The sequence below is a fragment of the Propithecus coquereli genome, unplaced genomic scaffold, assembly GCF_000956105.1.
Source record: "Propithecus coquereli isolate 6110/MARCELLA unplaced genomic scaffold, Pcoq_1.0 Scaffold477, whole genome shotgun sequence".
Classification (NCBI taxonomy): Eukaryota; Metazoa; Chordata; class Mammalia; order Primates; family Indriidae; genus Propithecus; species Propithecus coquereli.
In genome coordinates, this window is record NW_012150585.1 from 1,291,873 (window position 1) to 1,304,183 (window position 12,311).

General features: G+C 52.3%; 3 protein-coding genes across 5 annotated transcripts in view; 1 reads left to right on the top strand and 2 right to left on the bottom strand.

Moving 5' to 3' along the window:
• Positions 1 to 1,190, bottom strand: part of RPS25 (ribosomal protein S25) — a 2,521-nt gene extending 1,331 nt beyond the window's left edge. The window contains exons 1-3 of the mRNA XM_012655411.1: positions 1,076 to 1,190; positions 741 to 836; positions 155 to 338 (exon numbers count right to left, since the gene is read on the bottom strand). Of these exons, the coding sequence (XP_012510865.1) occupies positions 155 to 338; positions 741 to 836; positions 1,076 to 1,078 (283 nt within the window). The 5' untranslated portion in view covers positions 1,079 to 1,190. The remainder of the gene's footprint in view (positions 1 to 154; positions 339 to 740; positions 837 to 1,075) is intronic.
• A 15-nt stretch (positions 1,191 to 1,205) lies between these two features.
• TRAPPC4 (trafficking protein particle complex 4) lies at positions 1,206 to 4,338 on the top strand. Its single transcript, XM_012655412.1, has 5 exons — positions 1,206 to 1,745; positions 1,907 to 2,081; positions 2,832 to 2,935; positions 3,601 to 3,727; positions 3,991 to 4,338. The coding sequence occupies exons 1-5, from the start codon at positions 1,571 to 1,573 to the stop codon at positions 4,067 to 4,069; spliced, it is 660 nt and encodes a 219-aa protein (XP_012510866.1). The 5' UTR covers positions 1,206 to 1,570; the 3' UTR covers positions 4,070 to 4,338.
• A 1,068-nt stretch (positions 4,339 to 5,406) lies between these two features.
• SLC37A4 (solute carrier family 37 (glucose-6-phosphate transporter), member 4) lies at positions 5,407 to 12,014 on the bottom strand. 3 transcript variants are annotated; one of them, XM_012655435.1, is made up of 9 exons: positions 11,953 to 12,014; positions 10,329 to 10,673; positions 9,236 to 9,468; positions 8,647 to 8,890; positions 7,989 to 8,147; positions 7,644 to 7,729; positions 7,003 to 7,116; positions 6,252 to 6,390; positions 5,407 to 6,120 (listed from the first exon to the last, which is right to left on the bottom strand). In XM_012655435.1, the coding sequence occupies exons 2-9, from the start codon at positions 10,474 to 10,476 to the stop codon at positions 5,954 to 5,956; spliced, it is 1,290 nt and encodes a 429-aa protein (XP_012510889.1). In that variant the 5' UTR covers positions 10,477 to 10,673; positions 11,953 to 12,014; the 3' UTR covers positions 5,407 to 5,953. The 3 variants fall into 3 exon arrangements, with proteins under 3 accessions (XP_012510889.1, XP_012510891.1, XP_012510890.1); XM_012655437.1 differs by lacking the exon at positions 11,953 to 12,014 and adding an exon at positions 11,277 to 11,567; XM_012655436.1 differs by lacking the exon at positions 11,953 to 12,014 and having other exon boundaries at positions 10,329 to 11,567.
• Between the last annotated feature and the right edge of the window lie 297 nt (positions 12,015 to 12,311).

A 12,311-nucleotide genomic window follows, 5' to 3' on the forward strand; every position in this document is an offset into this window, starting at 1 on the left:
AAACATTAGAATTATATTACTAACAGCCAATGGTCAGGCCATACACCTTTTTAAAAAAAACTCCAACTGCTTTTCCTGTAAAAGCACTTAAGATTGCTAACATGGTTGAGACAATTTAACCTGCAAAAGCACAGCAATACAACACACTCCTCACCTTTACTAAGGAGCTCCTGAAGGGCTGCCCTGGCCAGGGAACCTCGAATCTTCAGTCTCTCAGAGACCACAGCTGGGGTTATAAGCTTATAGTTGGGAACTTCCTTACAGAGTTTGTCATACGTAGCTTTGTCAAACAAGACTAAGTTGTTGAGCTTGTCCCGAACTTTGCCTTTGGACCACTTCTGCTCACCAAACAAAACAATAAGTTAGTATTCCTGGCAGAAGCACCCTTTCCCTCCCAACAATCTGTGTCAAGAGAAATCGCTCCCATTATCAAAGATAAATTACAGATTACATAAACAAACGATACATCTTTGGGGCTTTGGAATATGGCCCAAGCCCCACAGAATCTGTTAAAAATAACGTGCTAAGCACTGGAGCAAACACTTTATACACATTTGTTTGCTTTCCATAACCTTAATATATACTACCTCATCCTTCAAATAAGAAAAAAAAAGGAATGAATTCTGATCCCACAGAGAGTAGACAAAAAGAAGATGACGACGGTAGCCACTTGCTATACTAAAAGGCTAGGAGAGAGCTCCCCCACTCTCCCTCACTCTTAGAGCGAGATTCACTCCTACCTTCTTTTTGGCCTTGCCCCCAGATTTGTTCACTGGGTCTTTGTCTTTCTTGGCCGACTTTCCGGCATCTTTCTTCTTCTTGTCGTCCTTGGGCGGCTGAAGGAATCGAGGGGGAATGGAATCTGATCATAAAGTAACCCCAAGCTCCCCTAATACGCCCCAGCCCCAGCCCCGCAAACGCCCGTACCAGAGCACATGTGTAGTAAAGTAAAACCCATGCCCGCCCAGTGACCCAGCCCGGCAGGCCAAGGAGCTCTCCCGGCCATGCTGTCTCCGCTGAACCCTAGCATCGCCCCACTCTCAGAACCCCGCCGAGTCGCGCCCTCGACGCTCACCATCGCGAAGCCTGGAGAAGCGCTGCAACTACCGCAGGCTCGTTAAGATGTCGGACAAAAAGGAAACGCTGCTCAAGAACAGGCCCAGAAATCTCCGCCTGCCATGAGTACTTCCGGGGCAAGGGGCGGAGCCACGCGCAATACGTTCTCTAGCGAAGAATTGGTTCTCTAGCCAGAGGGGAGGATGAAGTGGACTCCAACTCCCAAGCCGCGCCTCCTAAACACTGCCCCCAGTTTGTTGCACTTTGCCGCTAGTTGTGAAGGGTACTGTAGCGCTGTCTTCCGGCACGGAGACAGGAAAAGCACTTTACCTGGTCCCACATCTGACTTTCTGGCGTTACTAATGACCAAGAATGTCGCTTCAAGTGCGCAAGCGCCATAGGTGGCGACGGGGCGGGGCGGGGAGGAGAAAGGTGGGGTGGGGCCGGGGGCGGGGACTGTGAGTGCCGTTCCGGGGCGGAGCAGCATCCGAGTGCCCGGGCGGCGGCTGCAGTAATGGCGATTTTTAGTGTGTATGTGGTGAACAAAGCTGGCGGCCTGATTTACCAATTGGACAGCTACGCGCCACGGGCTGAGGCTGAGAAAACTTTCAGTTACCCGCTGGATCTTCTGCTCAAGCTACACGATGAGCGTGTGCTGGTTGCTTTTGGCCAGCGCGACGGCATCCGGGGTGGGCTAAGCTCGGGCCTCGGGGGCGGGCCCCGGTGCTGCGAAGTGGGCTGGTGTGTAGATGCAGGGCTGGGGAGGTATGGGGGTCGGGCCGGGTCCCTTGTCCCCTCGGCGGAATCCCCGGGGCTGGAGCTTCGCTCACCGTTAGCTTCACCCCTGCAGTGGGCCATGCAGTGCTGGCTATCAATGGCATGGACGTGAACGGCAAGTACACAGCCGACGGGAAAGAGGTGCTGGAGTATCTGGGTAACCCTGCTAATTACCCGGTGTCCATTCGATTCGGCCGACCCCGCCTCACCTCTAATGAGAAGCTCATGCTAGCCTCCATGTTCCACTCGTAAGTCCCCCGTCTCCTGAGCAACAGTGCTTATCTTTCTCTACTTCCTCTTAACTCGTCGGTTCTTGTGTTATGAAAAGAAAAACGACTGATCCATTGTGTCTAGGTTTTAGGTAATACTGGCAGTGATGTGATCTTGCTTAAGTCAGCTTCTCTTTTCTGAGCCTTAATTTCTTTAAAGAAAGCCAATTGAACTAAGTGATCTTTTTTATATTGTTTACTTTTTACCCAAAGGCGTTGCTCTGAGCGAAGAGCTACAAGATCTTTAAAAAACTTTTTCTGCTGCCAACTATGTTATGAGATATGCTGGCCTATACTTAGGAGCTAAATAAGCATGGCACATATTCCCAGAGTGTTCATTTTATCCTAAGTTGAGTTTATTTATAATATGTAAAGAGAGTCTCAGTGTTGCCCTGGCCGATCTGGAACTCCTGGTCTCAAGGGATCCTCCCACGCCAGCCTCCCAAGTGGCTACGATTACAGGCACCACGCCCAGCTCCATTTACCCAAACTTTTCCATGTAAAGTGTCCTATAGTTAAAGTATGTAATGTAAAATAAATGCAGAATTCAAATGAATTTAAAAGAAATGTTGACACTGCTGCCAAACAGCTCACACTACCTTTCCTTACTGTCCCAGGCTGTCATGTGAACTCCTCAGCAAATAGTGTCACTTCAGTGGAAAAGTTTATGAGGCACTCCTCCCTTACAGCAGTGGGGTACACTCCCAACTTTGCCTTCTTTGCATATAGGCTCTTTGCCATCGGCTCCCAGCTGTCTCCTGAACAGGGAAGCTCAGGCATTGAGATGCTAGAGACGGACACATTCAAACTGCACTGCTTCCAGACACTGACAGGTATGCATCTCCAGATAGGCCAGAGGGATGCAGTGGGGGAGGTTGGGGGAAGGGATTAACCAAAGACAGCTTTGGTGAGCAAGGAGGGGGGCAGTGTTGGCTTTTGCTGGGATGGTTCTACAGACACATCTATTTGTTTGTTTTGTGAATACAAAGCCAATATTTACTCTGAAGTTGATTTTGTCCACGTCACCCAGCATGCTCAGCACTAGTTATCTGTGTTCAGATAAAACTCAATGCATTTCACATTGCACACGTTTTGGAAAGTGGTGTTCCAGAATGAAATTTGAAAGCCACGTGGAAATGGCCTTTGGATTGAGAGTATCATTGCTTCACTCCCCTAATTTAGACTGTTTAAAACTGCCTGAGTTTGTCCCCATTGTTTCTGCTGAGGGACTCCAAAATAGGAAGTCAGCGGCAGAGCTAAAACTTAAAGCCTAGTCTCCATCTGGTGGGTGACATGGTAAAGTCACTTCACTTCTCTAACGTCTCTAGTCTCATCTAGATTCAAAATCTTGCCTTTCTGCATTATGTAGCAATAAGGATAAAATAAAGAATGGGCTTATGAAAGTGTTTTCTGAAGCTTGAAAATGCTGTACAAATACCAAGATGACATTATTTGCTGCATTCTGAGCCTTCAGTTACCATTCCTGGTCTCTCTACAGGGATCAAGTTTGTGGTACTGGCAGATCCTAGGCAAGCTGGAATAGATTCCCTTCTCCGAAAGATTTATGAGATTTACTCAGACTTTGCCCTCAAGAATCCATTCTACTCCCTGGAGATGCCCATCAGGTAAATGGTCCCATTCCCAAGATACTGGTCAAAGCCTCCTTGCCCCTCCCTGTGTGCTTTACCCAAAGTCATTTGGAGTGTAATAGAATATTACTTGTAAATAAGACAACAGTGAATAGCCTTTTATTTATTTATAAATAAAGCCCAGCCTTTCCTTGGGGTTCTGGGGCTCGTGTCCCTCAAGCAAAGTTTCCCCTGGCTTCAGTGGGGATAGAGCCTCAGGCCTAACAGTTTTTTCTTACTGTCTCGTGGGCCTGGCTTAGGTGTGAACTCTTTGACCAGAACCTGAAGCTTGCCCTGGAGGTAGCAGAGAAGGCTGGGACTTTTGGACCTGGGTCATAGGCCAAACCTGCCTTGGACCCCCAAATTCTGAGAGTTCCCACAGCAGGGGTCCTGCTGTTTCCACTCGGATGGAGATCCCAGCAGCCGTGTTAGTGCACTTGAAAATGAATGCTGAGCCTGATAACATGTACTGGTCCCTGAGCCTTAACACCATGCTCTTTTCTTCTGTATATATCATGGTCCTACTTTCCAACCCTGTACAGATTTATTTATGGAGGAGGTAGGTCCATAAATGATGTAATAAATATTTCTTTGATCCCAGTGTTTGCTATCCTAATTGATGGTTCTCAGGGAAAGGCACAGGAAGGGAGGCTAAAATGGTTAAAGAATTCTGGAAAGATGATATTACATTCTAATGGAAAATGCAACAAGTATGTGTTCATTAAATAAATGAACATAATGCCCATGAGTTCAAGGTTGCAGTGAGCTGTGATTGTGCCACTGTACTCCAGCCCGGGAAATATAGCCAAGCCCTGCCTCAAAAAAAAAAAAAAGGCTGGGCCTGGTGGCTCACATCTGTAATCCTACCACTCTGGGAGGCCAAGTTGGAAGGGTTGCTTGAGCTCTGGAGTTTGAGACCAGACTGAGCAAGAGCAAGACCCTCTACTAAAAAATAGAAAAACTAGCAGGGCTTCGTGGCATGCATCTGTAGTTCCAGCTACTTGGGAGGCTGAGGCAGGAGGATCGCTTGAGCCCAGGAGTTTGAGGTTGCTGTGAGCTATGATGACGCCACTGTACTCTAGCTGGAGTGACAGAGCAAGACTGTCTCAGAAAAATAAAATAAAAAAGTAAATGAACATAAGACTTTGAATGTCTAGTCCCAGAATTGCTGCTGATTTCCTGGGGTCTTGGGAGTGGTAGTGGTGATGGTGTTGATGGAACATTTATCAAGTACTTAGAATCAGGCTTTACTGCTTTATCTCATTTAATCTTTACCCTAACCCCAGACGGTACATTCTGTTACAGACAAGATTTAGCAAGGTGCAAACTCTCTGCTTCAAAGTCTTCAAGCTGGTTACTGACAGCCTGAGTTTGAACCCAGGCTTTCTGACTGTACATTCATTGAACCACTTACTATACATACTGCCTCCCTCCGTCAAGTTATTTAACCTGCCCAAAACCCAATAGCTTTATCTCTAAAATGATCATTCAACTATACAGTGTTCAGTTGAAGGCAGAGGAGGCATGAGCTTAAAGAAGTCTGTCTACACTTTAGCTTTCCTATTCCAGGGAAATGAAGTCTCTTCCTTTTAGGGTAGAAAGAGCAGGTCTTGCACTATTTCCTAAGAAAGCTGTCTCTGGCTCATAGTACCCCTTTGAAAGAATGGATCACTGACTGTTTAGTATCAAATCTAGTTTAATCTTCTATAACAAGTCATCTTACCCTCCCACCCATTCCCCCTAACTGTGCCCACGGTATTAGAGTAATGGCCTCCTCTCTTCCCCTGGAGTCTGAGGTATTGGCAATAGCAATTGCCCACTGCTGAGAGGACTTAGGGCAGAGCAGAAGTCACGGGCCATTAGTGTCTTGTAACTGCAGGAACAGCCTCACCTCAGGTGGGGATGGGGTAGGATGGGAACAGGACAGGGTCCAGGAAAGGAAGAAGGGTACAGGAGGCTCCCTGACTGCAGAAGTTTCCCATTTGTCTAAAGGCAGGAAATAGAAGCTAATGGAGTCCACGGATAAATGTTATCTTTTAAGTAGAGCATAGGATGGGGAGCTGGGACCTCATTAGCCACTACTAACTTCCAGCACCACCTGGGCAAGGGAAAAGGCGCAGAAAGGGAAAGTCGAAGTTTCAGTGCTAGCCGAGCAGCCCCCTCCCTTCCCCCACAGTGTGCAGGGGGATGGCCAGGTGGGGTGGTACTCCAGAGCCTCACTCTTCACTCAGCCTTCTTGGGCACCCGGCCCATCTTGGTGCGGATGTTTCGCAGGAGGAAGAAGCCAGCCGTGCTGGCTGCACAGATCACTTCAGCCACCCAGAAGGCTGTGCTCCAGCTGTAATGCTTGGCAATGGTGCTGAAGGGCAACCCGGCAAGAAAGCCGCCCACTGTGAGGAAGAAGGGGAAGAGCCTGAGCGGTTCTGAGGCTAGAGCCAGTGGTGCTTGCTCTGGCCTCTAGCTGGCCTATGTGCAAGGCACAAGTGGGAGTGAGGTAGACATTCTAGAAGGTATCACTTACCATTGGCCATAAGTCCCACAATGGCATGGGAGGTGCCACACAAGTTGGGAGGGGCACTCTCATTGGCTATGACTCCAAACAAGGCAATGGGACCATAAGAGGAGAAACCAAACACAGCTCCCAGCACCAGGATCCAAAGCTGCAAAAGTAATGTGGAGTGGCATTCAGAGTCAGAAAGCCTATCTCCCTACCCACCCCTGCCAAAGGAGAGAACAATGCTTGGCCCCCAGGAAGAAGCAATAGTAGTAAAAGGACAGTAATAGCCTCCCTCACCCAACTCGCAAATACAACTGACAACATGGGACTGTAGTAGTAGATTCCACATTGAGCCAACCCAAGGGCCTAGGTGGGCAGGGGAAGGAGGGACAGAAGTCTTCTGAGTTAGTGCTATCCTCAGAATTTATGCAAGGTGGACCGCCTAGGGGCCAGGCAGAGGGGTAGGACAAAGGTGAGACAGACCAGGAGAAAAACCAGAGATATCTTTAAGGCACCTCGTGCTCCGTAAAGCCTGTGAGCTCAGCAAGAGGGTGAAGAGCCGAAGTCCAGAAAGCAACATCCTAGACGAGCACAGGGAAGAGAAGAAAACCCGGCCGAGAGTGGAGGAGGAGAACCGAGAAACAAGAGAGGAACCGTAGTACAATCAACTGAAAAGGGAAATGTGAGAGGCAGAGAAAGGACTGGCCCAGGCTGGAGCCAGGGAGAGGGAGTCAGCAGCTCTTGCTCTGCCAGGGGCCAGGCCCTCCTTAATTACCTTGGGGGAGTCACTGGTCACCGTTACCCGGAAGAGGTACATGGACACTGTCATGCCAGCCATCATGAACAGCAGCAGGCCGTGGCGAGGGTTCCCGTAGATGGACAGCCCTGCCTATGGAGACAGTCCCAGCAATGTCAGGCCCTCAGAACAGGGCAGAGAACCCCCACCCCTGGACTCTTGACACAGCAGGGCCCCTGCTGACAGGTCTTTGGCAACCCCACGACAGTTCTTGGCTCTGGGCAGCCTTGGGAGGCCCTGGGACCTGCCCATTATGTTCTGAGGCCAAACTCCACAACATCCCTTCCTCCACCCTGGGGCAGGCCTGGGACACGTGCTGGGGAGCTGCACCTAGTCTGCTCCCGCCCCGGTTTTCCTAGGGCTGTAGAGAAGGCTACAGCTAGGCTGAGAGGAATTCTGGCTCTCCTTGACATCACTTAAAACTCTTCCTGCAAGAGCCTCACCTCCATATCCCCAGGAAAGCTAAGAGTAGCCTGGAATCATACCCACCTCACCCAGTCTAAACCAGCATATGCCAACCTGCCTGTGCCCCAGGACTCCCATCTCTCCAGTGTCTGTCCCAGCCATGCTGGGAAGATTCAAAGGGACCCTTCTCCTTCCTGTCCCTTCTGCCCACTCACCTTTGCCATGGCCCGGTCTGACAGGTAGCCAGCTGCGATGCTGCCTACAAGGCCCCCAACCTCCAGGGCACTCATGTAGGAGCTACCTGCAGTGGGGAGTTGTGGTGGGAAGGGAAGGATGGAAGGGTATTACACTTTGGGGTTGTCCCACAGTGGCTTGAACCTGGAGAGGTACAGGGTCCCCAAGGGTGACTGGCCTGAGTAGTGCCTGGCCTCAGGGAAGAATAAAGAGTTAGATAAATGGAAGCAGCCTTTCTCCCTAAAGGGATAAAACCTGACTTTCCCATCCCCTGCATTGGTTCCTTCCTGCTCCTTATGCCCACCCTGTCCCAACACTCATCTTACCCACAAGGGCTGACTGTCCTTTCTCCTGGATAAGGAAGAACTGGCCCCAGTCAGTACAGCAGGTCTTTACTCCAAACACTACAAGGTAGCCAGTGGAGAGCACCCACAGGTACGGAGACAGCAGCAGCTCCCGTAGGGTGCTCTCCTCCTTCATGGAGCCTGGGGAGATGGAAAGAGGCCAGTCCTCAGGCTCTGCCCTTGCTGCCCTGCCCCCACCTGAGCCCCCACCATTCATTAACCAGCCACAGGGGCAGAGTTCATCAGCACAGCCAGGATCAGCATGAAGAGTATCCCCTCACCCCACTGCTCTCCTCTCCCCCACTTGCTGCAAGCCTCAATGAATGAAAGAGAAACTGAGGACCAGGGTGGATGGAGGAGGGCACCCAAGTGCCACTTAAGCTTAGGATGCTATCCAGGACAGGGAAGTCTGTGCTGTTGTAGGGTATAACATGAATCACAACACGTGGCCCTGCCACTTTCCTGGTACTTAACTGCCTCTTGGGATGGAGTTTTGTTTACTTCCCACCCGCCCTACCCGTTCCTTCCCCTACATCCACTGGCTAGCACAGAACCAGGCATACAGCTGGCCCTCAACAAAAATCTGCCCAATGAATGATGAACGAAGGTGCCCCAGTGGTCGACTTAGGTGGGGGCTCACCCTTCTTGCTCTTGGAGGGAGTGGGGTCCAGATTGCGAAGTCCAACATCAGCAGGTTCGTTGTGGATGAACAGGAGACAGAGGAAGGAGATGGCCACACACAGTGCCCCAGACAGGGCCATCGTGCTGCGCCAGCTGTAGCTCTGGGCGAGGATGGTTGCCAGGATAGGGCCCAGCCCTCCAGCCAGGTTCATGCTGGTTGACAGGATGGCCCACCAAGTGCCAAACTGAGATGGCTCAAACCACTGTGGGGTGGGGTGGGATGGGGACAAAGTAAGTACCCAGCCTAGAGCCCATATCATGGTGAGAGAGTGGGGATCAGGTGAAGCAGACCCAGAAGCTCACATTACAGGGATGAGAGAGAGGGCGCTTCTACTTGGCAGGGCAATTCCTTCATCTGCCACCTGATCCCACCACTCTCAGACTCCTAAAATATCTTGACAAGCAATAGGAGCTGACCGGGAACTCCCGAGGAACCTGCTATGGGTTGGGGGTGGAGGTGAGGGGTAAGAAGGGGTGCTCCCACATGCTCACTAGGCATCCATCGCCTAGTCTATGCCAGTCCAAACAGGCTCTTTGAAAGCACTCACCTTCCGCAAGACCTTCCCACATGGGGGCCAGCCCAGCCCCTGGGCCAGGCCATTAAGGAACCAGAGAGCAGCAAAGACAGGTACTGTGGAGCTCCAGGAAAAGACTATGTTGACCAGGCCAACCAGGAGCAGCCCAGAAGAGAAGAGCCAGCGAGCACTCATCTGATCGGACAGCACCCCGCTCACAAACTTGCTGATGGCATAGGCTGCCGACTGGCTGCTGGTGATGAGCCCTACAGGAGAGGGGAGCAGGGAACAGGACACCTGGGGACTAACGGCCGGTGCAAAAGCACAGGACGGGTAGAGGAACGCATGGGGTCAGATGTGTAGGGGTGCCTGGCAGGTTGAGTCAGGTTCCTTCCCAGAGGAACAGGAAGAGCCTGCGATGGCAATCCTGACATTCATGGGGCCTTGTTATGCCTGCTACCTCTCCTGCCTCACCATAGGCACTGGCCCCAGGCTGATGACTTCTCAGCTGCAGCTGTTGGGGGACAAGAAGGGAGCAGGACATGGCAGTTCCCCTCCCTAGCATTTGCATATGCCTGATTTCCCACCTCACCCTGGGTGCCAATCCAAGGCTTCTAGCAGTTCTGTTGCCTCACCTCTGAACATGGGGTGAAGGGTTCAGGATTAGAGTCAGGGACCTTGTGTCTCCTGAACGGTAGCATGCCAGAAGACATGAAGTCACTGTGCCAACTTCCCAGTCCCCAGTAGTCACAATGTCAGTAGCCAGCACTCACCCTGCAGCCTCAGTGCGCACTCACACAGGTGTGAAAACCATGCTCAGAACCCACCCAAACACACTCAGAATAAACTGTGCCTCTGAGGGCACATGGGTCACAGGCATGCACATGCACACACACACACACACACACACCAGATAAGCAGCCTTTGTTAGCTTTCACCTGCACACACCCCTGTACATGCATCTCAGAGTCTCTTCACCCTGCACATGCAGACTGGCCCCCGGCCTCTGCTGTGTAGACACACCACACACACTCCACACCTGTGCACCACACACAGCCATAAACACCCAATGTGTCCTCCTGGTTTTGTGTCCCTTGGTCCATCACCCTGCCCTTCCAGGACTTACCCAAATCATCCTTGTCCAGAGAGATCTCTTCCACCAGTAATGGCATGACAAAGGAGAAAGTCTTGCGATTGTAGTAGTACAGGCTGTAGCCCCCAAACATGGCCGAGAAGATCACAACCCGATAATAGCCATAGCCTTGGGCCGCCATGGTAGAAAAAAGCAGGCCCTATGAGCTGGAACACAGAGTCGCCAACCCACAGCTCTTGCCTGCAGCTCTCACAGCGTCCAGATCTGCTGAGTTAGGTTTTCCTCCGTTCCCTCCTCCACCCAGCCTCCCAGGCTCCCTTTATAGCCACCTTCTGGACAATCATTAAGCCTGGGGCGGCTCCTAGGGAACCCAGTGTCCTGAGGAAGACAAGAAAACAAGAGATTACTGAGAGCCAAACTGTGGGGGGTGGAAGGGGTCTCAGAGGGAGGCAGGCCTGTGAGCAAGGCCAGCACCCTATGTCCCCAGGATTTCTGCCTTTCCCTCCTCTTCCAGGTCCGCCCCTGAGAAACTAGCTGTGATTAAAGCCTCAACCTAATTACTTTTGTCTGCTTGAGCCCAGGGGAGGCAGGGGTGGGATGAGCAGAGCTGCCCTCTCCAGCCTTGCTCCCTCAGTCACCAAACCTTCTCATTCATTCATGGAAGGTCTATTGAGAGCTTACTGGTTGCCAGGCACTGCACTTTGTACTGTTAGTTTCTACATACACACACACCCCCCCACACACCCGCACTCAATTAAACAATACTCCAACCACCCCACTTCCAAGCCTTCTAGAGCTGACCTCACCCCTGTTAACTCCCAATGCTCAGCACACAATGAATGTAACTGTTTCCTATAGTGGCAGAATTGTAAGCTAGGGGGACCCATCCCCGCTTCGGGTCCCACAGTGTCACAAAGAAAGCCCCACTAAGGGCTGAGGTCCCGATGGGGCCACACAGAGCTGCCTCTGGGTCCCCATTACCCTGCGACGTCAGTCTGGGCTTCCATCTGGCTGGCTGGGGGCTGCAAGGTCTGGTGTCCAACCTGGGGGACGTTGGCAGGGGCCGCAGCCAGAGAGACTAGGCGGCCTGTGGGCGGGAAAGTGCACAGGCGGGCTTCGGGCTGTAGTGCCGAACCGTCCAGCTTCCCAGGGCCCCGGCAACATGCCCCCGGCTTTTCCGCTCAATTGGAAAGCAACTGGAGCAGAAGGCGTAGGCGCAAGTGGAGCGGGCGACCGCACGTAGTCTCCGGGAGGCCCCTCGCTTCTGGCACCCAGCGGCTCAGCCTAGCAGGGTAGCGCTGGGCGGCGGAAGGGGGAGGAGAGGCGGCAGGCTTGGGATCTTGGCACCTGCCCAGCGCCCGTGTCCTCAAGCTACCCAGGACACCCGACTCTGCAGCTGGGAACCACGAGGGCCAGGGGTTCAGAAGCTGCAGAGGTGGAGACCACAGGACTGGCGCGACGTAAAAGAGGTGGCATGTGCTGGTCACGGGCAGCGCCTTGGTGGCCCCCAGACCCAGGAATTGGCCCCCTGCAGCTGCAGGAACGGCTCCTGGTTGTATCGGAAGTTGGGGTTCGCAGACAATGGAGCCCCAAGACCTGATACTACCCCTCCAGCCCCGCCCTAGGTGAAACCCCTACCCCGCAGACCTCCCCCTACCTGAATGGAGGCGGGAGCCCGACAGGGGCGGGGCGGGGCAAACCGGCGGACGCTGCGCATGCGCGAGGGTGGGGGCCGGGTCGCCTTCTTCGTGCGCCCGCGAACGGAGTCCCGCCCCCCGCAGGGATGGAGTCTTAAATTCTGCGGGTCGCGCAGCTCCTTGGACAAGGACAGCGCCCCTTAGGGGCTGGACACGGCATGTCCACTCCTTACTGGGTGCATTCAACGAACCAATTTTTAGCGAGTGCCTTCTACTACCAAACACACACGGAATACTGACGTCATAATTGTTCCCGAGTTGCTCACGGTCTGGAAAAGGTCTTGTAAAAGAACACAGTATTTTCTGTGAGAAATTAATG

What these genes read in the sequence shown, in the direction of transcription:
- TRAPPC4 (XM_012655412.1), top strand. Translation starts at nt 1,571, where the DNA reads ATGGCGATTTTTAGTGTGTATGTGGTGAACAAAGCTGGCGGCCTGATT. An exon ending in CTGCTTCCAGACACTGACAG is followed by an intron (nt 2,936 to 3,600) that starts GTATGCATCTCC and finishes GTCTCTCTACAG; the next exon opens with GGATCAAGTTTGTGGTACTG. An exon ending in TCCCTGGAGATGCCCATCAG is followed by an intron (nt 3,728 to 3,990) that starts GTAAATGGTCCC and finishes GGCCTGGCTTAG; the next exon opens with GTGTGAACTCTTTGACCAGA.
- SLC37A4 (XM_012655435.1), bottom strand. Translation starts at nt 10,476, where the DNA reads ATGGCGGCCCAAGGCTATGGCTATTATCGGGTTGTGATCTTCTCGGCC. An exon ending in AGGACAGTCAGCCCTTGTGG is followed by an intron (nt 7,730 to 7,988) that starts GTAAGATGAGTG and finishes TCCCCACTGCAG; the next exon opens with GTAGCTCCTACATGAGTGCC. An exon ending in TGACCAGTGACTCCCCCAAG is followed by an intron (nt 6,391 to 7,002) that starts GTAATTAAGGAG and finishes TTACTTTTGCAG; the next exon opens with CTTTGGATCCTGGTGCTGGG.